General features: G+C 38.5%; 15 protein-coding genes across 15 annotated transcripts; 8 read left to right on the plus strand and 7 right to left on the minus strand.

Moving 5' to 3' along the window:
* Positions 1 to 445: 445 nt before the first annotated feature.
* Positions 446 to 2,101, plus strand: ERT1 (Ert1p; the record flags this gene model as incomplete). Its single annotated transcript, XM_003644780.1, has 1 exon — positions 446 to 2,101. One exon carries the CDS (start codon positions 446 to 448, stop codon positions 2,099 to 2,101), a length of 1,656 nt encoding a protein of 551 aa, XP_003644828.1.
* A 243-nt stretch (positions 2,102 to 2,344) lies between these two features.
* On the minus strand, positions 2,345 to 2,773 carry MLC1 (Mlc1p; the record flags this gene model as incomplete). The annotated part of the gene is made up of 1 exon (XM_003644781.1): positions 2,345 to 2,773. One exon carries the CDS (start codon positions 2,771 to 2,773, stop codon positions 2,345 to 2,347), a length of 429 nt encoding a protein of 142 aa, XP_003644829.1.
* A 1,132-nt stretch (positions 2,774 to 3,905) lies between these two features.
* Positions 3,906 to 5,909, plus strand: Ecym_2267 (uncharacterized protein; the record flags this gene model as incomplete). The annotated part of the gene is made up of 1 exon (XM_003644782.1): positions 3,906 to 5,909. One exon carries the CDS (start codon positions 3,906 to 3,908, stop codon positions 5,907 to 5,909), a length of 2,004 nt encoding a protein of 667 aa, XP_003644830.1.
* Positions 5,910 to 6,445: 536 nt separating this feature from the next.
* Ecym_2268 (uncharacterized protein) lies at positions 6,446 to 6,844 on the plus strand (the record flags this gene model as incomplete). Its single annotated transcript, XM_003644783.1, has 1 exon — positions 6,446 to 6,844. One exon carries the CDS (start codon positions 6,446 to 6,448, stop codon positions 6,842 to 6,844), a length of 399 nt encoding a protein of 132 aa, XP_003644831.1.
* A 41-nt stretch (positions 6,845 to 6,885) lies between these two features.
* Positions 6,886 to 9,519, minus strand: PRP5 (DEAD-box RNA helicase PRP5; the record flags this gene model as incomplete). Its single annotated transcript, XM_003644784.1, has 1 exon — positions 6,886 to 9,519. One exon carries the CDS (start codon positions 9,517 to 9,519, stop codon positions 6,886 to 6,888), a length of 2,634 nt encoding a protein of 877 aa, XP_003644832.1.
* A 185-nt stretch (positions 9,520 to 9,704) lies between these two features.
* Positions 9,705 to 10,985, plus strand: ABD1 (mRNA (guanine-N7)-methyltransferase; the record flags this gene model as incomplete). The annotated part of the gene is made up of 1 exon (XM_003644785.1): positions 9,705 to 10,985. One exon carries the CDS (start codon positions 9,705 to 9,707, stop codon positions 10,983 to 10,985), a length of 1,281 nt encoding a protein of 426 aa, XP_003644833.1.
* Positions 10,986 to 11,149: 164 nt separating this feature from the next.
* VHC1 (Vhc1p) lies at positions 11,150 to 14,470 on the minus strand (the record flags this gene model as incomplete). Its single annotated transcript, XM_003644786.1, has 1 exon — positions 11,150 to 14,470. The coding sequence occupies one exon, from the start codon at positions 14,468 to 14,470 to the stop codon at positions 11,150 to 11,152; it is 3,321 nt and encodes a 1,106-aa protein (XP_003644834.1).
* A 533-nt stretch (positions 14,471 to 15,003) lies between these two features.
* Positions 15,004 to 16,812, plus strand: CUE3 (Cue3p; the record flags this gene model as incomplete). Its single annotated transcript, XM_003644787.1, has 1 exon — positions 15,004 to 16,812. One exon carries the CDS (start codon positions 15,004 to 15,006, stop codon positions 16,810 to 16,812), a length of 1,809 nt encoding a protein of 602 aa, XP_003644835.1.
* A 95-nt stretch (positions 16,813 to 16,907) lies between these two features.
* NSA1 (ribosome biosynthesis protein NSA1) lies at positions 16,908 to 18,209 on the minus strand (the record flags this gene model as incomplete). Its single annotated transcript, XM_003644788.1, has 1 exon — positions 16,908 to 18,209. One exon carries the CDS (start codon positions 18,207 to 18,209, stop codon positions 16,908 to 16,910), a length of 1,302 nt encoding a protein of 433 aa, XP_003644836.1.
* Positions 18,210 to 18,504: 295 nt separating this feature from the next.
* On the plus strand, positions 18,505 to 19,629 carry ARC40 (Arc40p; the record flags this gene model as incomplete). Its single annotated transcript, XM_003644789.1, has 1 exon — positions 18,505 to 19,629. The coding sequence occupies one exon, from the start codon at positions 18,505 to 18,507 to the stop codon at positions 19,627 to 19,629; it is 1,125 nt and encodes a 374-aa protein (XP_003644837.1).
* A 112-nt stretch (positions 19,630 to 19,741) lies between these two features.
* DAD3 (Dad3p) lies at positions 19,742 to 19,984 on the minus strand (the record flags this gene model as incomplete). Its single annotated transcript, XM_003644790.1, has 1 exon — positions 19,742 to 19,984. One exon carries the CDS (start codon positions 19,982 to 19,984, stop codon positions 19,742 to 19,744), a length of 243 nt encoding a protein of 80 aa, XP_003644838.1.
* Positions 19,985 to 20,171: 187 nt separating this feature from the next.
* On the plus strand, positions 20,172 to 21,686 carry TAF6 (TATA-binding protein-associated factor TAF6; the record flags this gene model as incomplete). The annotated part of the gene is made up of 1 exon (XM_003644791.1): positions 20,172 to 21,686. One exon carries the CDS (start codon positions 20,172 to 20,174, stop codon positions 21,684 to 21,686), a length of 1,515 nt encoding a protein of 504 aa, XP_003644839.1.
* A 124-nt stretch (positions 21,687 to 21,810) lies between these two features.
* SLD3 (Sld3p) lies at positions 21,811 to 24,024 on the minus strand (the record flags this gene model as incomplete). The annotated part of the gene is made up of 1 exon (XM_003644792.1): positions 21,811 to 24,024. The coding sequence occupies one exon, from the start codon at positions 24,022 to 24,024 to the stop codon at positions 21,811 to 21,813; it is 2,214 nt and encodes a 737-aa protein (XP_003644840.1).
* Positions 24,025 to 24,206: 182 nt separating this feature from the next.
* Positions 24,207 to 25,403, minus strand: PBP2 (telomere maintenance protein PBP2; the record flags this gene model as incomplete). The annotated part of the gene is made up of 1 exon (XM_003644793.1): positions 24,207 to 25,403. The coding sequence occupies one exon, from the start codon at positions 25,401 to 25,403 to the stop codon at positions 24,207 to 24,209; it is 1,197 nt and encodes a 398-aa protein (XP_003644841.1).
* Positions 25,404 to 25,574: 171 nt separating this feature from the next.
* On the plus strand, positions 25,575 to 26,453 carry SWC5 (Swc5p; the record flags this gene model as incomplete). The annotated part of the gene is made up of 1 exon (XM_003644794.1): positions 25,575 to 26,453. One exon carries the CDS (start codon positions 25,575 to 25,577, stop codon positions 26,451 to 26,453), a length of 879 nt encoding a protein of 292 aa, XP_003644842.1.
* Between the last annotated feature and the right edge of the window lie 87 nt (positions 26,454 to 26,540).

Raw genomic sequence — 26,540 nt, forward strand, 5'->3', positions numbered from 1 at the left:
TGATAAAAAAATTTCAAGACGCACTTTTCAAAAGGAAGGAAAAGAAGGGAAGTTTAACGAAGGCCAAAACGGCACTGTTAATGGCATTGAAATTATGCGGTGTGTGGATTGTGAGTCTAGAGGAGCAAGGTCAGCTCGATAAGGGAAGATATAGTAATGGGGAATTATGTGCAGTTAAATGAGGCAAGTTGCATGGAAGAGCCTGGCTGCTTGTTTGGTATTGGAGGGAGTGTAGGCGGAGATATGGGGAAAGATTGTAGTTTAGAGAATATTGAGTGTAAAAAGCTTCAAGATACATTATATATATATATACAAACTTAGGTCATAGCATTTGATTTGCAACGGTAAAAAATGATGGATGCTGAAAGACGGTGGTCAATAGAGAGAGATATTTTAGCTACGAGGTATACAGGGAAGTATACTCGAATATAAGAAATAGGGAAGGATGGTGTCAACAGCGTTGGGCGTAAGTGTTAAGAGAAGGAAGAAGACTAATATTGCGTGTATAAACTGTTCCAAGTCGCATGTAACATGTGAGAGTAAAAGGCCTTGTTCTCAATGTATTAAGAAAGGTTTAGATGTGACGTGCGTGAATGCGCCTAGGAAGCGGCGTAAGTATCTAGCAGATGTTCCAGAAGATCAGCTTCCAGTTCCACTTAAGCAGTTGGAAGAGGAAGGGGAGGGGGGCGGGGAAGAGACAACGATTCTGGCGGAGATGTCTAATGGGCTAGTGGTAACACATATGGATGCAGGTAATGAGAGCCAGTTTAGAGACCGTGAACACCAGTTTCAGGATCAGGATCGAATTGTTCATAAGCCGAGGTTTCTCTCTAGTGCGGCAAATCTGGAGTATTCTACTTTATCGGATATCATACATCAGGATACTTTACTGAATAAAATCCCTGTAAGTTTGTTATATAACGGCACAGATTCATCTACTCCATCTCCAGATGCCTTTACAACTAGTCATGCTAATAATATTTCACCCCGAGAACAACAGCAGCGTTCTGTTTCACAACTTACAATGGGTAGGCCAATGTCTGGATTAATGAATGACGTCTCGACCGGTCGGTATGCTCTAGGAAACTTACTTGGTCCACATACTGAAGAAATATTGTGTTCTAATGTCGATATAATGAAAGTTCATTTTCCGTTGATACCAACGGAAGTAACTGATGATACGCTCGATTTCAAACGCCTGTTACAATCGGCGAACATACCACAGAAGTTCAGATATGATAAATCTGTTAACCAGCATTTCTTATCGTTGGATTGCACGTTGCCTGAAGTCGGAAATATAGGTAAGGGCTTGGATGCTGGTGGGAGATCCCTCAGTTTTTCAGTTGAAAGCAAATCTCCAGATGAGCATTTGGTGCAGTATCGCCCAGATTGGCCCCACTCCCTCCGCTATGGTACACCGATGGAGATATATACATTAGTTTCCGAACCGTTCAGTCATACATCAGGCTTCCACTCCTTACTCAAGTATCTTCACAGCAGATTCGGACGCCGGGATTTGGTTGACATGTGTAGGTCCATCGCAGAATTTAGACCTATATTCATCGCTTCGGCTGTGGATCTTACAGAAGAAGACATGATATTCATGGAACAGAGCTATCAACGCACATTGCTCGAATACGATAAATTTATTTCACAAATTGGCACTCCAACTTGTGTTTGGCGTAGAAACGGCCAAATCTCATATCTAAATGACGAATTTAGTGTGTTAACTGGCTGGACCCGCGAAGAGCTCCTTAACAAAATGACATTCATAGTAGAGCTCATGGATGACTCCAGCGTCAGAGAGTACTTTAAAACTTTTAGCAAAGTAGCTTACAAAGATTTTAAAGGCTTTGAACAAATGGAAACTTGCACGCTGTTAACACCGATTAAAGGAAGATCCATAAACTGTTGTTGCATGTGGACATGGAAACGAGACGTCTTTGGTATGCCTATGATGATCGTTGGTCACTTTCTGCCTATCATACCCATCCCAGTAGCAATAAAGCATAGTACCCTTTCAACTTCTGAATTAGATATCGACGATATAGAACCCAAAGTGAAGAACAAAGAAGGGATCCACCCCTCATCTTCTATCTGAGGTGTAACATTACTTAATAAATAGATTCAATCTCAAAAATATAATAGCTAGATCCACCTTTTTTTGTTTAGTTTAGTTTAGTTTTGGATTGTTATTGTTGTTGTTCAATACATGTAATATATGTATGCTATACGTATATATCTATATGATCGTATGCACAAATAACAGACACACACACACAAATCCAAATATCCGTAACGCTAAATCAACTACTATATACACTGTTTAGTGTACAAATCACACTCATTGTCTTAAAACGTCCTCAATGAACTTTTTGTAGTCCACCCCCCCCTCAGAGTCCACTTCAACGCCCTTCATCAACTCGTCCACCTCCTCATCAGTCAACCGCTCCCCAAGACCCGTCAACATATACCTAATATCTCCAACAGTTACCTTCCCTGTGTTTTCCTTATCAAAAACCTGGAATGCCTTGATGAAATCCTCCATCTTGCCCTCCGTAGTAGCCTCCAACTCCTTCCCGTAGCTCTTCTCAACACTTCCAATGTCCTCTAATGTTAACCGCTCGGGAAGCTTACCCCCTATCTCATGGATCAATGCGTTCGTAGGATTATACCCAATAGCTCTCAAATAATCTCCTAACTGCCCTTTCCCAATCGAGCCCTTGGCTTGCTTATCAAACAATGTAAATATATCCTTATTGATCCTTGACATACTGCCCAACTAGTTTATTGCTCTTTTTGGCTCCAAACAATCTAAGCTCGCTCTTCAAAATAACTCGCTATGGTACCAGAAACCAGTCCTTTGCAACCTATATATCTCTTAATATATCGCTGTTATTTGTATATATCATATGTTGGTGAAACCACTATTTTAGCCTAATTGTGAAACAACCGCGAAAACATAACCAAAATAAATGGCAGCGCGGTGTCCAGACCAAAATATTCGTCTACAACGACAAATAAAGTTTTCTTTTACTCGCATATTTATGTCGTGTTCCACGGTTATGCGTTTAGAGGGAAATCTTCGGAAAACCGAAGATTTTCATCATCCGATTATCATGCTTGGTATCCAAAGGTTCTGCGTCAAACTCTCCAGCAGGCATCTTTTCCATCATCAATGACCACATGTGCTAGGCTTGGAAAGGAATCAAAAGGACGAAGATAGTGCAGAAAAGCAGTGTAGAGTAGCTAAGAAAGGTTGGTAACCCAAAAAATCATTGATCAACAGGTATGTTAGCGTTTGGAATATATAAAAATTTCTCCAATTTTATCACGCAGGACTGGCTGGGCTGTTCATGATTTACAATCGTAGGTCTATATTGGTCGGTGGGTAGGGACCTTTGGGTAAGATGGGGATAGTTTTTAGACAGTTTCTGGGCGCATTATTTTTATGGTCACACCATCGATAGAAGTAGCAGCACGTTGGGTTAAGTTTGGCAGGAGATGGGGTTTCTTTCTTGGGGACGGGCAGGGTATTATTGGCGGAGAGAAAGCGCTGGGGAAGAAGAGGAGATTGTGAGTGTTTGTACTGGAATTTTTCGAGCGGGAAGCAGCTAGTGATGATGGTATAGGAGAATGACAAGGGGAGAATAATGTATGGTTTAAGAGAATACTAACGATAACGTGAGCAGAGAAATAGCTAATACAGTAACAGAAATTGGGGCATTGATATTTTTGAAGTTGTTGGTAAATTGCAAAAAGAAAATATAATAAAAGTATTGTATATTTAAAGTCGAAGCCATAGAGAATTATTACATCTGTGTGCAGACAAGCAGGATTAAAATTGGAATTAATTATAATTTATCAAAAGAGAGCAGACTGCAGAGAGTTAATAAAAAAGAGAGATGTTTAGGTTTGTACAGCAAACACAAGTGCTTAAGGGTAGGGTGCCTAACCAAATCGTATCAGCGTCGCGGAATTCGTTTCATCCGCAGAACTCGTTGCGGTTTAACAGTGCGGTGACATTGGATAAGTCTGCTTCGCAGGAACCCCAAAGCAGTGGTTCTTATGGCTCAGGATCTGGCACAAGTCCTCAGTTGCAGCAGACTGTGAAGAAGGTACGTTCGTTGAGAAAAAATGTAAAGTTGAACAGTAATAATAATGGCAAGTTCCGTACGTCGCCTGAGTCGCCTTGGTTTCATAAGGTGTGTGCCTTTGATGAGTATGTGAATCAGTCTATGGAAACATCTTTACGGCATCGTTCTGACGGGTTACCGCCAGTTCAATCGACATTGTTTTGGGATTCTATCGGGAAAGCGATGAGTCTTTATCGAGAATTGACACTGAGTCCAGAATTGAAGCCTTATAGAGTGTCAAAGTTGGTGAATTTGTTGCATCTTGGTCTGAAGGTTAACCGAAGCCAACTTACTAGTATGAACAAGAAGCCAGATTACGATTCACAGTCTTTCCACAAAGAGATGACGAACTATCTGTGTGATTCGCTGCGAGAGATATCGGGGGATATACTCGCACAACGTGTAGCGGTATCTGAATTTGGTGCTTTGCACCTCCTAGAATCATTCAAAGAGTTACTGCTTCATGAAGAAACTGTTTCTACTTGGCAATCTGCTGTCAACTCCGCAGATCATAATATCGTCGAACTCTTTATGAAGCCAAGTGTTGTTGGAGTGGTGCTGCCACTTCTTTATGAAAATGGCACATCATATGAGGAAATCCAAATTTTGTATGAGAAGTCCGCAGCCACGAACAAAAAGCAAGCCTACTTGGACCCTGGCTTAACTTTGGGGATGATAAAAGCGTCCTTAGCAGCTGGAGAAACTGAAAAGGCACTGAAATTGTTTCAGGATATTTGCGAAACTAATTCTAATGGCATTTCCAGAACGGTGATTACAGGCACTCATTTGGCGTTCATTGGAGAATGTAAGGACTTGTCTGTTGCTAAAACCTTTTTTGAAAGGGCTTTAGCTGATGGGTTACCCTACAAGATGAATTTACAGGTTTCTTCTGTCAAACTGTTGTTGCAGAACATCTGGGGCCAAACTCGGGACTTTCAACAAGTTTCTGAGATTTGGGAAAGGGCTTCCAGATACTACGGTAGGAATGTATCGCATGGTATTTCATCCTCACTTAATTCGAAGTTCTTTTCAATATTCTTTGAACACTTCCTCCTTGATAGGGTCAATGGCGCTTCTCGCCTACGGGAGCTAATTGCTGCTTACAATAACATAAAGCCAATAGATGAGCCTTTTTTCAATATTATCTTAACTAAGTGTACAGTTTGGGGTGACCGTGATATTATTGAGGCAATTGAAAATTCTTATGACATCTACCATATTCCAAAGACAATTGTCACATATAGAATTTTGTTAAAGGCCATGGGCTCTATTGACGTTTCTAACGAAGAAATTCATAAAAAATGGATACAGTTAGTTACTAAGGCTGATGCGATAGGTCAGAATTATATCGCAAATGCTGATTGGGCAGCTCTAAGAGACGCTACTGTCGCATATGTTCATAATCAAACAAATTCAGTCTCTCGAGAACACGGAGTATTGTTAAAGTCCACATATGAGGATTACAATCCAGCTTTGGAAGCAGCTAACGCGTCCGGTGCGTTTGACTTAGATATCAATTCTCAAAGACCTCCAAATAATCTTTCAGAACAACATCAACAATCACTCAAGAAAGTCGATGATAGAATTGAATTATACTACAAAATTGTTAAACGTTACAGCCCTTACTGTCGTGACAATAAGCAGTATACTCGTATATCAAGTGGTGTAGCTGCAAATTTCCCTGTGGCCCAACCGTATGTGTCCAAATTAGCCGGCATGGACGTTTCAGACACCTATATTCCATCGTTTAAGAACTTCCGCCACAACTTGTGAATAATATTTTAACTCTATTTTTGGGAATGTAAACCATTCTGCATAATAGATAGAACATCTTATCATTAGGATATCCTATGAAGGATAGTGTGAAAGTTTTTTTGTTTTTTAAAATTGTGACTACTAGGCGATCTAAGTTGGTGAAGTTCTATAATTTGTGCCTAGATAATGATTATATTGCCGCAGAACTCTAATTGCCAATTTGTAAATTTTGTTTTTACTGGTCCTCCCAGTTCTTCATATTCAATTGTTCTTTTTGGATATATACGATACACACTATTATTGTAACATGTCTAATCATGTTTAATTAAATATATGTAATGAATATATAAATGAGAAATATACCCACTTCTTAAATCTCACTATCGTGATGTGTCTTGTATTCTAACCGGATTGGTCGACGCTACGTCTGAGAATTGATGAGATTGTTCGAAGTTTAAATTTAAAGCACAAACTCTAAAATAACGGTTGAACGATGCAATATCGCCATAAAATAATTTGTATAACAAGCAAAGCAATAAGTATAACTATAAGCCATGGGATTATGTGCCAGCAAAGATCATTTAAAAAAGGAAGTACGAGTGGTTAATCAGAAGAAACCTACCAAGAAGAATCAGAAGAAACCTGCTAAGACATCTAAAGCGGGCTCAACATCTAAGCCACATATTAGAAAAACTCCAACAAAAGAGCATAACCCTTCGGAAAGCACTGTTTCAAAAGGTAAAAAGCTCTCTGAGATTACTACGGTTGAGGATACTCAGTTGACACCTAGGGAAGCAGCCAAAAAAGCAGCTGAAGAAAGGATAAATAAGCAAAAGGAAAAGTTAGAGAAGGGAGAATTGGGACGAAGATTGGCCAACGAACGTGCAAAATCTGGACGGAATTTACTACAGGAGAGTATACGTAATCATCAGATTCAGAAGATATCAGAGTAGCAGATATAACGCTAGTCGGAATTTAAAGGAACTCTTAGTTTTTATATAGTGTATTTGTTCGATCTAATCTCTTGAATGTTTGATTTACGTACTCCCTCTCTGACTTTAGTTTCCAAAAGCTCAATTGCTAAGGATATGTCCTTGTCATTTGCAGATTCAACCAGCAAATAGAGTTTCGGTTCATCGGTTGTATCATGTGGCCCTTGTCCACTGGGATAAAAACGTCCTTTGTTGGTTATGCTACAACCCGTTTCATGTTTTATAGAAGACAACGTTGTGAACTTGGTAGCTTCCCATCTAACCACTTGAGGCAAGTCATTAATCTGGACGTGTGCAAAATATGTTGATGTACCATCCGGATTAACCATTTTTTTTATTGAATAATCTAACCTTGGGACAGAGACACTCTGTGATTCTTCAGTAACAGCGACATCTTGTCCCGGCTCGGATATATCGTTAGAAGCAGTACCAGAATCAGCATCAAAATGTCTGCGTTCTTCTGTATGCTTCTCCTCATTAACCTTATCCAAATGATCTAAGCCTTTTCCTCCAAAACCCTTTGCCAACCGATATTCGCCGGTTTTTAACCCTTCATTAAACTGATCACTCATTTGTTGCAACTTGGAAATTGTTGCGTGATGGTGCTTGTTTATTTCCTCATCACGCATAGACTTCATTAATATATAAGACGCTGCCAATTCGTTGTTCATTAATAATGTTACTGCCATGCCTTTGTTAGTACCTCTGGCGGTTCTTCCAGTTGTATGAACATATTGCGCAAATGATTTTGCTGCATTGTAAATTAGAACAAGGGAAACCTCAGGTACGTTCAAACCTCTAGATAGTACCTCTGTACAGATTAAAATGCCATTTTTGGTTTCTTTGAAGCTTCGCAAGTTCCAAGTTCTTTCATTGAACGGCTTACCAGCATGAATGGAAAAAGTGCCAAGCCCATTTACTTCTAGTCGATTTGATAGAAAATCACATATTTGCTGACTGGATACGAATATAATTGTCTTTTCATCAACTTCACGAGTTTGTGTTGGCACTAGCCAGTGTAATAGAGACTTAAATTTACTCTCTTCATCTCCAAATATTTCAACTCGTTGTTCAATATTCTCATTAATTAAAGATTTAGAATTTATGGTTATGTGTATTGGATTATGCAAAATCTTGGATGCAAAACTTTTCAGCTTTGTAGGAAATGTAGCGCTGAATAAAACGCATTGCTTGTCAGGCCGGATACATTTCATGATTTGATTTACTTGCGGTTCAAAACCTAGATCAAATAGCCTGTCCGCTTCATCCAAAACTACAAAAACTATCCTTTTCGGGTTCACCAAATTACCGGAATTTAGACTTAATAGATCAATGAAACGGCCTGGCGTAGCAACAATAATTTCAATACCCCTTTTGATATCATTGATTTGCTTTTTTATCTCTGAACCACCAGTACAACAGATGGATTTAATTCTTGGATTAGCAGCGGTGAATTTTACAACTTCTTCATGGATTTGTACTGCTAATTCCCTTGTAGGAGCAAGCAATAAACCTATAGGGCCTGTTTCTCCAACTCTAAGAGGACGTTGTGATTTTATCTGTCTCAATAGTGGCAGTAAAAAGGATACAGTTTTACCCGAACCAGTCTTTGAAATACCGATAATATCCCTTCCAGACATAATGGCGGGTATAGCTTGCGATTGAATTGGTGTGGGAAAGTTAAATTGAAATTCCTTAACAAGTAAATCCATGACATCACTTGTAAGGCCTAAATGTGTCCACTTGGTTATAGGTCCCGGACAATTGAGACCTTTTACAGTAGTATTATCCAAGCTTAGTCTGAGGTCGGCCATCTCCTCATCCGTCATTAAACAGATTTCTTCCGGTTCATGGTATAGATTCTTCACAAATGGCTCTAAATCAGCTTTGCTATAATGAACAGTCTTTAGTTGCTTTCGAGCCTTTATTTTAGCTATACGTACAAATTCAGTCCCAGATTCAGATTCAGTCCGATTGAAGTCAAATGTGACAGTGTCCTCGTCATCTTGATAGAAAACCTCCGTTACATTTTGCAACTTATTTTCCTTAACATCCAAGGACTTCATAAACGCCTCAAGGGTGTCCTCCGTCTCCTCTTCTACCTTTGATTCAGTCCTGATCTCTGTTCCCGGCTTAAATAATTTCAACTTGGACGGTTCAATCTCATCATCACTATCATCAAAAATCGATCTTTTCTTCGTTTGCTTCTTTGAGTTCCAACCAATCCTGCTTGATTTTTTACCTGAATGGGAATTATACCCATTTGGTCCTTCACCCACGTCCTCAATATCTCTAGCTTCCGATGTGGATTTTCTTGTCACTACCGGTACCCTCTCCCCAGTCTTAGCAATTGAGACTCTCTCAACATTATCATTACTTCTATTTTTCAACGCATCTTGTTCCTGCCTCTTTCGTTTCCACATTTCTAACTTCTTTCTTCGTTCTGCCATCTTATCTGCATCTTTCATCTCAATAGTACCATCAGGATTGCCCTGGGCTGCAGTTATACTACGACCTTCGTTCTCTGAATTATGACCATTTTTCTGTTTCAAAATATCCTGCTCTTGTTTCTTATGTTTCCATTTAATCAACCTCTCCTGTCTCTCAGCTGCCTTTTTGTCGTCTATAGCGCTCATCTAATTACCATTAAGCTCATCTATGATTTGGTGGTTATGTTGATCTTTCTGAGCATGGCAAATGTTAAGTGAAGCCATAATAAATAAATTGTAAAAATAAACAGTTGATAAATCACAACTAAACCAGGACGAGCGCATATACTTCAAAACATCTGCGAAGAATAAGGGTATACAGTAAGTTAATAATGACTTTGAGACCAGAGAAGCCTGTGTGGATGACACAGGAGCAATACGATAGACAGTATGGACAATTAGCGGAATCTAAGGTAATACAAGATGATAGTCCCAAGAATATTGAAGCTCCCGAGTCCAATGGCGCTGAAAATAAAGAGCAACGTTCAGAAGATGTATCAGATGGGACATTAGATAATATTAAAGTTGATGAGAAACCACAGTATAGAATTCAGAAGCGTAGACATCAACAGTATGATATAGAAGAAAAACGAAAGAAACAGCTTCTTCATAAAATCCGAGAAGAGCAGTTAAAACAACGTGACATTGAAATGACTGCTAATAAAGTTGTTAATGTGGATCAAATAGTTCGAGAGCATTATAATGAACGTACCTACCATGCTAAACGATATAATAGGAACTTTTCGCCCATCATAAAGTTAAGAAATTTTAACAATGCAATAAAATATATGTTGATTGATAAATACACAAGACCTGGGGATATTGTTCTAGAACTAGGTTGTGGTAAGGGAGGTGATTTAAGGAAATATGGATCATGTGGTGTATCACAGTTTATTGGGATCGATATTTCGAATGAATCTATTCGTGAGGCACAGAGGCGTTATCAAAATATGAGGGATTTAGACTATCAAGTTATTTTGATTACTGGTGATTGTTTTGGAGAATCGTTAGGTGTTGCAGTTCAACCATTCACAGAATGTCGGTTTCCTTGTGATGTCGTTTCGACTCAATTCTGTTTGCACTACGCATTTGAAACTGAAGATAAGGCGCGAAGAGCTATTCTCAATGTCTCTAAGTCTCTGAAAGTTGGAGGATACTTTTTTGGTACTATACCAGACGCAGAATTCATTCGTTACAAACTAAATAAGTTTTCTAAAAATGATGAGAAGCCATCCTGGGGTAATTCTATTTACAAAGTTTCATTTTCCAACAATTCTTATCAATTGAACGGTTATGAATTTGAATCCCCATTTGGTAACATGTACACCTATTGGCTTGAAGATGCCATTGATAATGTTCCTGAATATGTTATACCATTTGAAACACTCAGAAATCTGTGTGACGAATATGGCATGGAATTAGAAATGCAAAAACCTTTCAACAAATTTTTTGTTGAAGAGATACCTACATGGATAGACAAATTTTCTCCTCGATTGAGGGAAGGTTTACAAAGATCAGATGGGAAATACGGAGTTGAAGGTGATGAAAAGGAAGCTGCATCCTTCTTCTATACTGTTTTTGCATTCCGAAAAGTCAAAGAATATGTGGAATGAATGAATTCACCTAGAAAAAACGTATTACGGTGACCAGCAATAGAGATTACCATGCATGAGGCGTAGTTTAATTTAATAATATCTTTTGGTTTAATTAATGGATGAGTCTCTTATGTAATGTTAAGTTTTTAAAAAAGAAATAAACCTGAAAACACCTGTTATCTTTACAATGCAGTTGTAACTGTCATGGTTTGTGAATTGACTAACATTGTGGGCGGTAAACCCTCTAGCCATAGATCTAAATCTTCGACATACTGGAGACTCGCATCTTTATTATTATGCGTACCCAATGCAGGTATAGGTAACGTTGAAAATATCAAATGAGATTTTCCAGAAACTTGCATCATCATATCGTTCATAATTAAATGCTGTGCCCTACTAGGTATATTGTTAAATTTAACCTCCACAATTTCTTCAGAAACACAGTCATTTGTTTGACACGAAGACAAGGTAGATCTAATATCTCTACGCCTAGAATTAGGGTCATCTGCCTTATCCACAATAGGGATCAAGGAAGGATGTTCTCCAGTGGAATCTTCTATGATTCTAGTCTTGGGAATAGCGTCGCTTGAAAACACGGGCAACAATGAGCGGACGGATCTGTCATCTCTAAATTTCGATTTCGATTTTACCGTTTTAAGAGCTCTTCTTGGGGACTTGGCTATTTCCTCATGGTCTAATGACAACAAAGAAGTTGACAGGTCCAGAAAATCAGATATGCCTTCCTCGTCAGAATCGTAAAATAATGAAGGCTGGTCAGGGACTGGTATATTGGTGTTCATTGTTAGGGGGATGCCAAGCCGTTGTAATCTAGAAATATTGTATCCGCTGCTCATCGTTGCTGATTCCGGAACGGAAACTCTTTCTCGGTTACTTACCTTCAATACGTGAGAAACCTTATGTACCTTCCTTGCCTCAACCAACTCATTCCACCAGTCATCGTCCTTTAAAACATCATTAACGTGATCGAAATGAGCAGAATCTCCCTTAACAATTGTATTGTAAACTCGGAACTGATCCAATGCCAACACCAATGTTTCTGCTTCGATTCTCAATATAGATAATAGATTTGTTATTCTTTTCTTTTCGTCAGCACGTTCATTCTCACTTTCAACAAATACGATGACTCGCAATTTTTGATTTCTTTTCCAATCAGGAACAGTAACTAGAATTGCCCCTAATTGTAAAATCAAAGTATAAGTGTCAAAATTTGTAGTGACGATAGCTTCTAAAGACGATTCATTAACCATTTTTGCTGACATCTGGATTGGATATAAATCAACATAACGTATTTCACAATGGTCGTTCTTACTAGGAAGCACAAGACTCTTAAAGCCGTGTGCCACTGCAATGGTGCTTTGCATTAATGACAGATCTTCGATTATTTGTACCCATTGCTGAACTTTAATCTTCATTTCGTTCTTACACTCATCTGTTGGTAGACTGCCCTCGCAGTCAGGAATATGATTGGCAATTGGCATACGTTTCTTCAACGGAGAGTAGGATTCTACTCTCGATAATTCATTTGCGGAAGCCCTGTAAGTAGATTTTTTAGTAGATTCATAGTAAGCCCCCAAATCAAAAAATCCAAGAACGGTAATATTTGGTTTCATACCACCCAATCCGGAGCCTAAATACACGTTACGGACCCCCCATGGTAGAGTTGGGCCTGTTCCAATATGTACAAATGCCTTTATGTTCGCCATATCTCTGATTTTAACCCACGCCCTTGTCTGCTTCCTCAGCTCATTGAATTGATTTTGGAAATTGTTACTAACAGTTACATGTCCAAGGATGTATAGTCCTCCTTTTTTCAAATGGTTACAGAATCTGATTAGGTTCCAACTGGTCCTCGGATTATCAACTAGCAAAAGCACCTGTGGTCTCCAATATTTCACATTGTCTTGTCTCAGACGCAATAGGTACTTTCTAACCTGGTGATAGATCAACGATTGAGAGACATATCCCCATGGCTTTGGAGGACATGTGTAATGGATGAGAACGAAGAGGGATAGTAAAGATAGAAGCACAAAAGAGGCAGAAATAGTGTCAACGATCAGAGTTGCTATGATACAAAATAAACTACCGGTGAAAGCGGTGTAGCGATTAAACCACTTAAACGATGGTCTAAAATTTGGCGCGGATGATATTTCTAACAATAGACAAGCTAAGTTCATTACAACGAACGTCATTAGAAATGTCATCGTAATGAATGTTGCAATCCTATTGACATCGGAAAATAATACCAATTGGGTTAAAAACCATGAGAACAATAAGGCATAATGAGGATTCTTTTCAAAAATCGAAAGACCAGGTATGATTCGATCACGAGATATAGCTTCTAGAACATAAGCAGCACCAACGATTCCAACAATAATAGAGAATAACGAAGTTGAAAATTCCCCTATAAATATCAGGATCTGTGCAACCGACACAGATTGAATAATCTGCACGTCCTTATGTAATGATTCTCGAGGAACTGTAGTTCCCAAGGAAATAATAACGAACATATAAAAGCTAAATGTCAGTAACAAACCCCATAAAGTTCCTTTGGGTATTGATGTCGAAGGCTTTCTCAACTCACTACTCATTCCAGCCCCAGCAAATATCCCTGCAGTGGCTGGGAAGAAAATACCAAATAGGTTGTTAAACGTTTCCTTACCATCTAATACAGAACCTGCTGCACCTTGGGTAAGCTGAGGGAATAAATTCCCATAAAATGTTGTCCAGGATGGACCAGTATAAACTATGCCATTTCTCTCAAATGGCTCAACCACTAAAGCTGAAAATGGAATAGATATAATGGCTATTAACAATAAGAAGAACAGCACATTCCCAGCACGAGAAATTGTCGTAGAACCCACCAGAGATACGCCCAAACATAATAAAAGAATGAAACTGGAATAACTGAACTCATACCAATAACCTCTTGGAAATATCCCAATCACAGATGGAGTGTGAATGCCATCCGGGAGAGCAAAATTGTAGAACAACGGTTCTATCATACCCACAGCGTTCATACCACTGTTTAATATCTGACCTAAAAAGAATATTAAACCTATTGAACCACCAAATTCTGGACCCAAACAACGAGATATCATATAATATGCTCCACCACCGCGCACTGTGCCATTTGTAGATATAGCGGATATACTTAACGTTGTCAACAAGTTAATTCCGTATGATATAATCAAGATAAATAACGTCCCAAGTATCCCCATCTGCCCTATGATGAATCCAAATCTTAGAAACATCAAAATAGATAATACATTTAAGGTCGTCGGAATAAACACTCCATCAAACGTGCCAAGCTTGTTCCTATTCGGGTTCTCAGGATCATATTTCGATGAAGTCTTATGTTGAACTGGTGTTTCTTGGTATGTGAAATAATTTGTATTTTGTCTCTTACTGATTAATAAAGACAACTCCGATTCTGATCCTCTTAGAGGCTTTTGTACATCTGAATATTTGTATAGCTTGGGCATGACCAATAAAGACCAACTTGTGTAAGGAAAACCTTTGAACAACAATCTACCCTAATTCCGAGATTAGTTCAACCCAAGGTTCCACAGTGAGAAGTAAAACAAACTTCAAAATCGTGCAGTTAAACCAACCCTATAAACCGTCACCACTTTAGCTCTCTGGTGCGTAAACATGTTACTGTTTTAATAACGTCAAACGTAATTGCAAAAAACTGACCACTCAATTAAAATATTACTTTCGTACATATTCCTCGACACTACAGAAATATCTAATATAGCTCAACTAATTGCATATATTATAGGCCTAAGCTGCAGCTGATATATTTACAGATGCATATGATCGGTTACAAGGTTGTATTCCTGTATTTTGCGTAAGTAGTTCCTAAGTCTTTATAGGAAGACTTTTTATATTAAAGCTCCGATTTTCTTGAGGAAAGTTTTAAGACGATTGATTGACTTTAATACAGCGTTCTAAGAAGGACAAAGCATTTTTATAGTGAGGTGAATTTGTATATGAACTGCCATTGTAGTGGGTGATGAGTTATATGCGACGTGTTCTGGAATTTAATGGTGAAGATAAGCTTTCATTTCCAATTGTAAAGTTTCCGCCGTTTGCTCTGCGTGCAGCTCTTGTGGAAAAGGATCCACTCGTATGGCTTCATTTCTTAGAAACATATGTATCTTATGTGCAATATCTTATGGCAGATAACAGACTGGATAAGCTAGATGAGTCTACAAATGAGAAACTGGTAATATTCACGGGCTCTTATTTACATGAGATAGCTGATGAGGAGGGGAAACTGCTGTCACTTGGGATGAATGCAGAGGTGAGCAGACAATTAGGTTTGCTAAAGTTGTGGATGTTTGCATTGATTAAGAAATGTGGGCTTTTGCATTTACAAATATTTTCTGGTATAATGTGGGATTTCGTGAAGATCTATGTGAGGGTGTATCCTGATACTACGAGGTCGCTCATTGATGGAAGTTTGAAGCCAGAGGTTAATACTCAAAAGGCCAATTTAAATCGAATTTTTCAAGTTCAACAACATTTAAGACAGTTGATTGAGGCTAATAAGTTCAGTAGAACTGATTTGATGGCACTTGAAGATCTTTTGAGTGCAGATGGTCGTTTGCGGTTTAGCTTTGCGGACAAATTTCTGAGTAAGCAGTGGGCTGAGATGTTAGAATCGCTTTATGGCAAAGGTCCAGATGGATATTTAGCGGATTGGGGAAAGAGATTGGGAATCTTGACTTATCTTTCAGTTTCAGAGGACCGGTTATCAGAGTTTTTTAAGCAATTGGGAATTGACAGTTTTGAAAAGCTTTCTCTCTATCCGTTGTTTGGTTCTTTGCTGGTATCTGACAATTTTAAGAAACGGTTACCTGGAATCTATAACAGAATACCCTTTCTAAAGCTCATTGACAGTTGTAACGGTTATGAGGGACCAACACAAGACAATCCAGTTGCTGCAGAAGAAATAAAGCAAGCTGATTTAGATACTGCTAGTGAATTGTTCCCTCACCTAACACAGTATCAGATAAAACAACTATTATTACGCAATGGGAATAATTTAGAGGTTGTCATAAATATGTTGTTTGAAAATCCACAATTAGCAGACGATATTCAATTGGAGGAACCCAATCCTATTAAACAGCAAAACAGGCTGGTGTCCACCATAATTTCTACAAAGTATAAGTCGGAATTAAAACCGAGTGATAGGATATTGAAGGTGAAGCAAGAACATGAAATGCAAGTGCCGGACGAGGTTCGTAATCGTACTCTCACTCGAGCTCTTGAATTGCTATACTCAGATGATGGGGATGAACGAGATGATACATATGATGATGCAGAGGTTTTAAGGGCTTCCGCTGACCGTGTAGATCTGGATAAGAAAGAAGAGAGTGTCCTAAATTATGACCGGATAGAGGCCTTTCTTTGGGACATGTTAATACAGGATAAATTACTTTTTACTAGGCAGCAGAGGGGTTCAGCTAAAAGAAAGGCTATGAAGAAAGAAACTTCATGGTCTGATGAGCAAATAGAAGGTTGGGCACGTATGTTAGAGCGAAGCCCGCTGCGTGTTCAAGTATTGGAAGAGAAGTATATGTTTAGGGGCAATGTACGAGCGGGGAAGAAGTCTTACATAAAGAACGAAGAAACGAAGCCACCCCCAAAATTTCCACCGAATAGAGTTGCCGTCTCTGGAAGGAATTCAAACGAATCAAAAACCCACTCCAATCAACAACAAAATCAATCTTCTAAAGGCTCTAAAAGATCTCGTATTGCAAATCACAACAGAAAAGCTGCTCGTGGTAAGAAATTCAGCCATGCAGATGCTCCTTAAAGTTTAATTTTGTAAAATAGTAAGTTATTATAGATACATGCATATATTTTATATTATATTACATATGTTCACTTAAATTTACGCAGCACATGTACTTAGTTATGACGCTTCTTCTTCTTGGCATCAAGTTTGCTCCATAGATCATCTGCCTCTTTCTCTTCTTCCTCAGCAGACTGTTTCCTCTTATAAATTCTTTTATTGTTTTTCGTTTTGGCCTGTGGCAGCTCAATATCTCCATCATCTAGAAGCATTACATTCTTGATTTTACCTCCAGTAAAAGCTTTAACCAATATACGTCGTGTATGCAAATCGAAGATCCGAACATATCTATCTAGACCTCCTTGTAATAAGTATTTTTGGTTGTGAACACCAATAAATGACGAATGGCCAGTGATATCACCATTTCCAAACTTACCTAGCAAATGTCCTTTTAGATCAAATTGATAAACATTTTTCCTGGCATCGGTTGTCACAAATGAAAATCCAGTATAGTTTTTAGATCTCACATTTCCTAAAGCAGTCACATCTCCGATTAAATTTATAGATGTTAATTGCTCCTTGTTTCCAAGCAAATTAAGAGATTTCAAAGGCTTGCGGCCATGAGATGTCTGATAAAATCTAAAATGTGCATGACGAGTTACGGTTACAAACTGATAGTTTAGGCTGTCATCATTCACATTTTTAGCATTATTTTCGAGAAACCGTAAGCCAATTGGCCAAATAGGAACTGTTAAATCAATTCTATCATTTTTTACATTCTTTGCCATCCATATTTGCCTTATACTGGATAGATCATTCGATATTTCAACAAGCTTTACCAGATTGTCTTCTCCGCCATAGGCAAAGACATAGCTATCATAGTTTTCTGCTAAATCATGTATTTGAATAAACTCCAAAGGTCCCACTAGTTCATGTGTATGCAATTTCCTCAGTTTCGCCTTCAATTTCTCAAATATATATAGCAATCCGGATCTTGTAACTGCAATATAAAACCCCTCCTTTTTTGGAAGTGGAAATATTCCAACAAACCCATCCACAAACTTAGACCTCTTTTGAGACTTTTTCGAAAACTCCTCCTGTTTCTCTAAGCTGAAACACCCCACAAGGCTGTCTTGTACCATAAATGTATTTATGTTAAAGTTTGGTATACCTTCCTCTTTAAGCTCCTTTTCACGTTCCTCTAAACCCACCAATTCAATCACACCACTTGAACGTCCCACCAGTAATTGTGAAGGATTAACCTTCCAGATAGTCTCAACATGATTTGAGAGTCCTTGAGGCAGGTGTGACTGTAAATGTAGCGGCTGCAATGCTGTTGGCTTAGAAGTGTCGGTCCCACGGTTTGCAACAACTTCCTTAATGCTCCCACTATCTTCGGATGCCACTATAAGTCTCATTATTACAGAGTACACCAGTTAAATGAATGTTATCGTAAATGAAGAATATCGTGGACTTGAGTACGACTTACTACGCTTTTCGACGTTTAATAATATATCATATATTAATATTTGATGCGATGAGTTGAAAAATTATTAAAATTCAAAATTTCCACATCATGGTAAACGAAAAGCCTTTGGGTTTCCAAAACGTCTTTGCTTATTAAAGGGAGTTCATTAACTATCACATATATGCAAGTTTTAGAATTACTGAAGAAGGAACAACTTCATTATTACATTAGTCGAGAGTCTCCTAATGTCATCTATCAGTGCAAAATTTAAGTTGGTTAAAGCACCAATCTATTCTCATTGTTTTAACAACGAACGTAATTTGTTGGCTATTACTTGTGAGAATAACTGCTACGTTTATAAGTTGAACAATGGTCAAGCAATTTTAGCTGCCACGTTAGCTGATCATGATAAAACTGTGACTGCTGTTGACATTTCTGTACACGGCCGTATTGTAACGTGCTCTCAAGATCGTAATGCGATTGTTTGGGAGCCTTTATCGGATGGATCTTATAAGCCTACATTGGTTCTATTGAGAATTAATCGAGCGGCTACGTGTGTTAAATGGGCAGCAAATGGCTACAAGTTTGCTGTTGGTTCTTCAGCAAGAATAATATCAGTGTGTTATTACGAGCAAGATAACGACTGGTGGGTTTCTAAGCACATTAAAAAGCCCATAAAATCTACTATTAACACATTGTCTTGGCATGAGAATGGTGTTTTATTAGCGTGTGGTGGTACGGATGGGTATATTAGGATATTCTCGGGCTTTGTTAAAGGTTTAGATAGCAAAGAGCAGGTTGCAGGTTGTCCCTGGGGAGACAAGTTTCCATTCGGAGCCTTGGTTGGGGAATGGTATCATGGGGCTTGGATTCATGACGTTAAATGGAGATCGCAGGCAGAAAAGTTAGCTTATGTTGCACACGACAGTTCTTTGAATGTTCTCGACTATCGCGGCCAGCCTAAACGTGTAGATAACATCGACGGTTTGCCTTTCAAAGCTCTGATTTGGATCGATGACCACACGATCCTTTGTGGAGGTTATTCGTGTCACCCCGTGTTGTTTACTGAAGATAATTCTGGGTGGAAATTTGCCCGCAACTTGGACAAGACAACTTCTACCGAAAAGCCAACCAGCTTTACAGGTGTATCCGGTAATGATCAAGAAGAGGAGGAGGAGCACTCCTTTGGCATGTCCGCTCTAAAGAAGTTTAAGGAATTAGATTTGAAAGGCAAAATCAGTGCTCAACAAGAAAGGTCCACCCATGAGAATGCCATCACATGTCTTTTCCCCTTCTCCGAAACTTCAAGAGGAGTCAGTCAAGTTTCCTCCTCCGGATTAGATGGGAAGATTGTGATCTTTAATTTGTGAAATCGATGATAGTGTCATTATTCATGATGTTGAATATCTTATATATGTAAATATACATGTACAAATATATGTATATATAACACTACTATAATTTATATTTACCCAGCAGATTTTATTTCTGAGATATATGCATATTACGTTGCAACACTAGAGAATAAACGCTACCTTTCATTAAAGTGCCAACCAGTGCAATCTTTACTTCTATTTCTCTCATTTGCGCTAATACTTGTTCCGGATTCGTATCTTTATCTCTGCTCAGCTGAACTAACGTATCGTCCAAGTCATGAAGTGATTCGGCCAGCGATCTATATTTATCTAATACAGACCTCTGCAATGCACTTAATCCCTCTGACATCTCCTGATCTGCCTGACTCCTTTCTTTATGACGTCGTATCCTTGATGCTAAGGTTTTGGATCGTTGTTTATCACGATAAAAAATTACATGAATAACCAGAAGCTTTTATGAAGTTCGCACGCTTTTAAAACAGGTAAAATATCAGGATATATAGGTCTAAAGGAGAAGGATATTGAAGCATTTACCCATGTCCCAACAGCAATTACCAGCGCAGCAGCAATCTTACACTATTTGGTCACCTCAGGATACTGTTAGGGACGTTGCAGAGTCTTTGGGTATCACTAATGTTAGTGATGATGTTCTGAGGTCTTTAGCAATGGACGTTGAATACCGTATATTGGAGATTATTGAGCAGGCAGTGAAGTTCAAACGGCATAGTAAACGAGATGTTTTGACTACGGATGATATAGCAAGAGCTTTGAGAGTGTTAAATGTCGAACCTTTGTATGGATATGAGGATAATTCAACTCGTGATAAGGAAGTTTCTTTCAGTAAGGTTACTGGACAAGGTGGTCAGACAATGTACTATTTAGATGATGAAGAAATCGACTTTGATAAATTGATTAATGAACCTTTACCACATGTTCCAAGGTTGCCTACTTTCACTACACATTGGCTGGCAGTTGAAGGTGTGCAGCCAGCCATACCTCAGAATCCAAACTTAAATGATCTAAGGATGACACAATTGCCTTTAACAAGAGGAGCTATCGTTACAGCACTAAATGATACGTCGATCCAGACTTCAGTTTCTGAAGAGAAGTCTGAACATGTCTCACAGGTCAAGCCAGGACAGACTAACGAAACCAAACCTCTAGTCAAGCATGTTCTTTCTAAAGAACTGCAGATTTACTTTAACAAAGTTGTTAGTGCATTAACTTCTAAAGATCAAAATTTAAATGCCCAACACATGAAGGCTGCCGCATTGACATCGTTAAAATCAGATACTGGTTTGCACCAGCTTATTCCATATTTTATTCAATTTATCGCCGAGCAAATTACTCATAATTTATCAGATTTGGATCTACTAACTACCATGTTAGAGATGATATACTCTTTATTGAGTAAGCAGTCAGTCTTTCTTGATCCATATATTCATTCTCTGATGCCGTCAATTCTAACACTCTTACTTGCCAAAAAATTAGGTGGCGCACCATCGTCAACTTCTTCTGAGGATGAGCAGGACTTTTTGGAAAAGACAAATGCATTACGTGATTTTGCAAGCACTCTTCTGGACCACGTTTTGCAGAAATTCCCACAGGTCTATAAATCATTAAAACCAAGGGTTACCAGAACACTATTAAAAACCTTTTTGGATTCGAACCGATCATTCGGCACTTATTATGGATGTATTCGTGGTGTTTGTGTATTGGGTAATGAAACCATAAGATTCTTTTTGGGTAACTTACAAAATTGGGCTAAACTAGTGTTCGAAGAAAGCACATCTTCTCTTGACGATATTCAGATTAAAGAGACTTCAAAAATTTCTAAGAAGGAAGTTCAACTGCTAGCTGACGTTATAGTGAATGCTTTGGCCCTTCTTACTTCAGATTTACCTGAGAATTACAAGCCTGTGAGTAACAATATAAATGAAGAAGACAAGGCTAAATTGGTAGATAGAGTTGGCGTCACTATCACAAGTTGTTTATTGAATAGAAAGGACGCAAAACTACTAATGGATGCTATCTTTTTCGGAGAGGTTTGAGGTTATAATAAATGCACCACAGATTCAAAAACAGTGAGTACATTCAATTTAAATATAATATAAAAATCTAAGTATTGCAACATCCCACAACAGAGATAGCGGTAAACTTATTATAATTGGATAATTAAGATGGTATAAAGAGTCGTCTACGTACTTTTTTGTGCTTTGGGCGAGCTGCTATAATGGGGCTTATCTCAGCGTTTAATTCAGGCTTCTGTGCAAGCTCTACTTTATGAGGTGCTGAACTACTAGTTACTGTGTTTGATGCCTCATCCTGAAATCGTTGTTTCACACTGAGCCTCCGCTTCAACGGAGTTGCAGCAATCTCTATTAATGACTTGGCAGGGGATGTATTTGTTGCAACTGGTGATTCTATAACCTGTAATCTATCAACTGGCTTACTAGACTTAGCTTCCTTTATAGGAGTTGCTGTTACTTGAATATCATATCTGGTTTCATCAACTGGCTTGTCCTCTGTCATTGGTTGTAATTTTCGTTTCCCAACTCTCCGGAACGACTGTGTTACTGCTCTAGCAGTCGACTTGTACCTTCCATAGACAGAAGTAAAACTACTAGTGCCATCAAAGGATACCTGATTCCTCAAAATGTTCATTGAGGCTAAGTCTGAAGCGGGCAGCTGTCTCTTCTGTAATCTATTCAATGACAAATCAGAATTTGTCCTAGACAATGAAGGTCGTTTTCCCAATGAATTATCGGATTCTAAAAATTCCACTAAGTTGGAACTGGTTCTTGAATTTAGAAGGTTTACTGCTGACGATCCAGATGCTATTTTCAATTGTGTTGTTTTTGGAGACGAGGGACAAGAAGAATTTGTTGTGGATGAAAGTGAGCTGCGTCTCGATGCAATACTAGGCTCTTCACTTGGTAATGATGAAGACCTGGTTGAAGAAGGTAAATTCTTTTGCAAAGAAGGACCTTTAATTTTCTTTATGATAAATGCAACTACATTTGGAGTCCTTTTAGACCAATAAGGGACTAAAACATAGCTTATGAACCCAAGTGATGAAACCTCTTTACCTTTATTTAACATATTGCGTTTTAGTTCGAGTATTTTTTCCTGTGGAGTTTGATCCTGCTTCTTTTCTTCATCTATATGAATTCTAGGTTCTGTAGTTAATAATATATCTGCTATTGTAAGTTTATCAAGTAATATGTCCAATTGTTCGCATAAATCAAGTTTCTTCTTTTTAGTAGCTTTATGTTGGTTCTCCTTTCTTCGTCTTCGGAACATTGGGTTGGCTTTAGTAACCTCCAGAGATCTCTTATCTAGATTGCTTCTATACTTAAGTTCAAAGTCTTTAAAGCATGCATCCATTTTTTCTAAAGATATTATCTCAAGCAGAAGTATGATTTGCAGTTTTAGTTCCCGAGCTTTAAGAATCATTATCAAATCTTTAACATATGATGCCTGTCCCTTGTTATCCCGAAGATTATGTATATGGAATTGATTTATAATATATTTTTCCCGTAATTCTGCTGCATAACTTGGTAGTTCATATATTAACAAACCTTGATGCTCTGCATCATGACGCCCGCCGAACTCCGCAAGATCCAGTATCATTATTGAGAGTACGTCTCGATATAAATTTGCTTGCTTATTTTTACAGATATTCTTTAATCTCGAAAGCTTAGACTTTACAAATAGTGCCAGAGGTACCCCAAGTTGAAATAAAGTTTCATAATATTTTTTGTTCAAATACTGGATTGGATCCTGTGAAACTTCTGCCAAGGTGCTTGTATCTCTAGAAGATAGAATCTTATCTGGAGGTGAGATGATAAAATCTAGCCCCACGTATTCATTAGCATCATGCCCTGTATATTGATCTTCTTTCCAGAAGCCAATTAAATCCGGTATATCAATACGACACCACTCATCGATCGTCTTGATCTTGTATTGACTGTTCTGATGATGGTCAAGCAACGGCTGGTCATGCTGCAAATCTTCTGTAGGAGGTTCGAGTCTCCAAAGTAACCACTGATCGCTGTAATATCTTTCGAGTAGTCCCCAATGTCCTTTTGCTAATTTTATTAGGTGATTCACAACGACATTAGCGTCGTAAATTTTGTCTAGTATGCAACTCGGTATGTCTTTTGAGTCTAATAGAAGGGGGTCTCCCTCTCGGAATATAAGGTTTTTAGGAACTTTGAGAAAGGAGCTTACTATTGAACTGCCGATCAGGTTCATGCCTAGTAAATTACGTTCCTCTTCCTTTTGGTGTTTACTACATCTAAAAATGCGTTGTCTTCGGAGATCGTGCAGAAAAGCTTCGCTATAAGGTTCTATGAAGCCTAAAGAAACAAACGTTAAATTATACATATAAAGGATCTTAAAATGACAAGCAACGTCAAGAACTCATAATGGTACTGTTACACATACATTTTGCGGATATCTACAAAGTTGGGAAATAATCAACTGACTCAGGAATATAAAAAAACTCCTATATAGATACTTTTTGGTTCTTCTACATCACAACTGCCTTGCTTCAACTGTCTTGATTCTTAGTTTCTCAAATGTACATTGTGCTGCTGTTTATTTCTCTGTTGTTGAGTTCTCTTGTCGATATCTATCTTGTTATTTATCATCATGACAGCAGTTTGATTTCCGATCGGTGTTCCAATAATTGTCAATTTACGTTCTCTCAATCCAGGTATAGGTTCGGATATTTGTATCGAACAACCTGTAGATCCTTTGATCTGTGCAATACTCTTTCCACCTTTTCCAATGACATTACCGACCATTGAATCTTCAATAAAGATTTCCTGAACGACGGGAGTTACTTGAGGTTGCGGATTCATGATTTCTACAATTCTTACGTGAGGCAGCACAACAGCACTTGTAGAGTTAGATATTGTAGATCCAGAGGGTCCAATTGGAATCACACCTCCATTGTTATGAGATGGCTGAAGCATCATTTCGTTGGGTGTCGGGGGCAATACCGGTGACATGCGAGATTTGGACCTTTTTATCTTGTCCCCAGGATGGTACTGATGGTGCTGCTGGTGCTGTATAGCAATACCATAATTATTCACCAATACTGAATGTAAAGGGTTTGGTTGGTAGAAAATCGTCTTCTTGTTTTTATATTTGGGCTCACAAGTCAAAATTGTTTGACCCACATAGTACGTGGCAATGTGAATTGCATCCGCGACACCAGTAATGCATAACACTCTATCATTGGACATTGGAAGCTGCTGCGGACCTGCCACTAACCTGGCGGCGCTGAGATCTTCGATTTCTCTTAAACGAGATCCCTGTTTACCAATGACGTAGCCCATTAAGTGGTGGGGTATTAATAAGTTCACAGTCAACGGTAACGACCTCTCATTTGATTCTCGATCATCTTCATCGTTAATAGCACGTGAGATCTTACCAAAAGCTTTAGCAACATCTTCACATGACCCTCTTAAGTATACTACCCTCTCTGGTACATTTTTAATATTATCCGACACATTAATCCTTGTCTTAGTGTCCTCCTTGATCCGTGATATCCTTTCACCCTTGGCACCAACCACCATCGATGCATGCTTAACCAAGCATAACATCCGCATGTGAACATAGTCTGGAATATGTGTTACAGGTGGAGAATCGTCATCTAAGGCAACACGTTTAATCTCCGCCTCGAGCGATTTCTCATCATCATCTGGCTTTCTTTTAAGAATATTAGGGGAAGCACTGGCAAGTTCTTCATCACTCATATCTGATATCTTTAATCTGTATTATAACGGATATTCTGCCACTTCACCTACAAAGTTTTTGTGATGTTCTTCATTAAATAGCTTTATGAGTAGTGGCCAAACTTGGTTCCTCCTTGACTATTTTTTGTCAAAAGGTGAGGGCTAATGAAATGAGAAGTGGACACTAATTGAATGAATGACGGCCAACAAATGAAAAAGATGAAGGTAGGAACTGGTATGGGAGCGGTAGCGTTGAATTTTGATGAGGAAGAGTATGATGAATCACTGGATGAAGATTATGATCCAACTAAAGCGGTTGTAAATCAGAATGGGGCAGAAGATGATGACCGGAGCGATGGAGATGGAACGTATCAAGACGATGATGATGAACAAGAGGAGAAATATAACTACTCTAAGATAGAAAGCGAATATGGAGGGTTGATAAGTACGCGTGCTGCCAAGAAGCGTCAAGATTTGGTTCAGGTTTCGAAATATGAGGTGCTTGAAGGCGGACAGATTTCTCCCGAGGTGGAGAAGATATGGCAGGAATTAAAATTGCGAAGTGACGATCGTAGTAGTATCCGGAAATCTATTATGGCTAACGAGCAGTTTGAAGAGAATGATGAAGAGTTAAAAGAGAATCAACTATTAATTGATAGGACCTATAAGTTTGCAGGTGAGGTTGTAAGAGAGAAAAGGTGGGTACCGAAATCAAGTGCAGAAGCTCAAGAATATTTAAGTTCGTTAAAATTTAAACAAAAAGATTCAATACTTCTGCTGCCTTCAAAGGCAGGTAAGGCTAACGGTAATCTTCAGCGCCCACTTAAAAGACCTCCCATTTTAGAACAAATCATAGCTGGTTCTTTGAAACCCAAGTTAACAACGTTGGAGAAATCGAAGCTTGACTGGGCTACTTACGTCGATAAGGAAGGGATTAATGATGAGCTTCAATTGCATAATAAGGATGGCTATTTGGCAAAACAAGATTTCTTAAACAAAGTACAGGGATTTAAGGATGATCAGTATAAGGAGATGCGGAGTAACGAATTAAAACAGAGAATTAAAGACTAATTAGTTGACCAGACAATCTCTGAAGTATACGAGAATATATTTAAAAATAAAAGAATGTCTAATCCATTAAATAACCAGTGTAACTAT

The sequence above is a fragment of the Eremothecium cymbalariae genome, chromosome 2 (assembly GCF_000235365.1).
Source record: "Eremothecium cymbalariae DBVPG#7215 chromosome 2, complete sequence".
In the NCBI taxonomy this organism is placed as follows: Eukaryota; Fungi; Ascomycota; class Saccharomycetes; order Saccharomycetales; family Saccharomycetaceae; genus Eremothecium; species Eremothecium cymbalariae.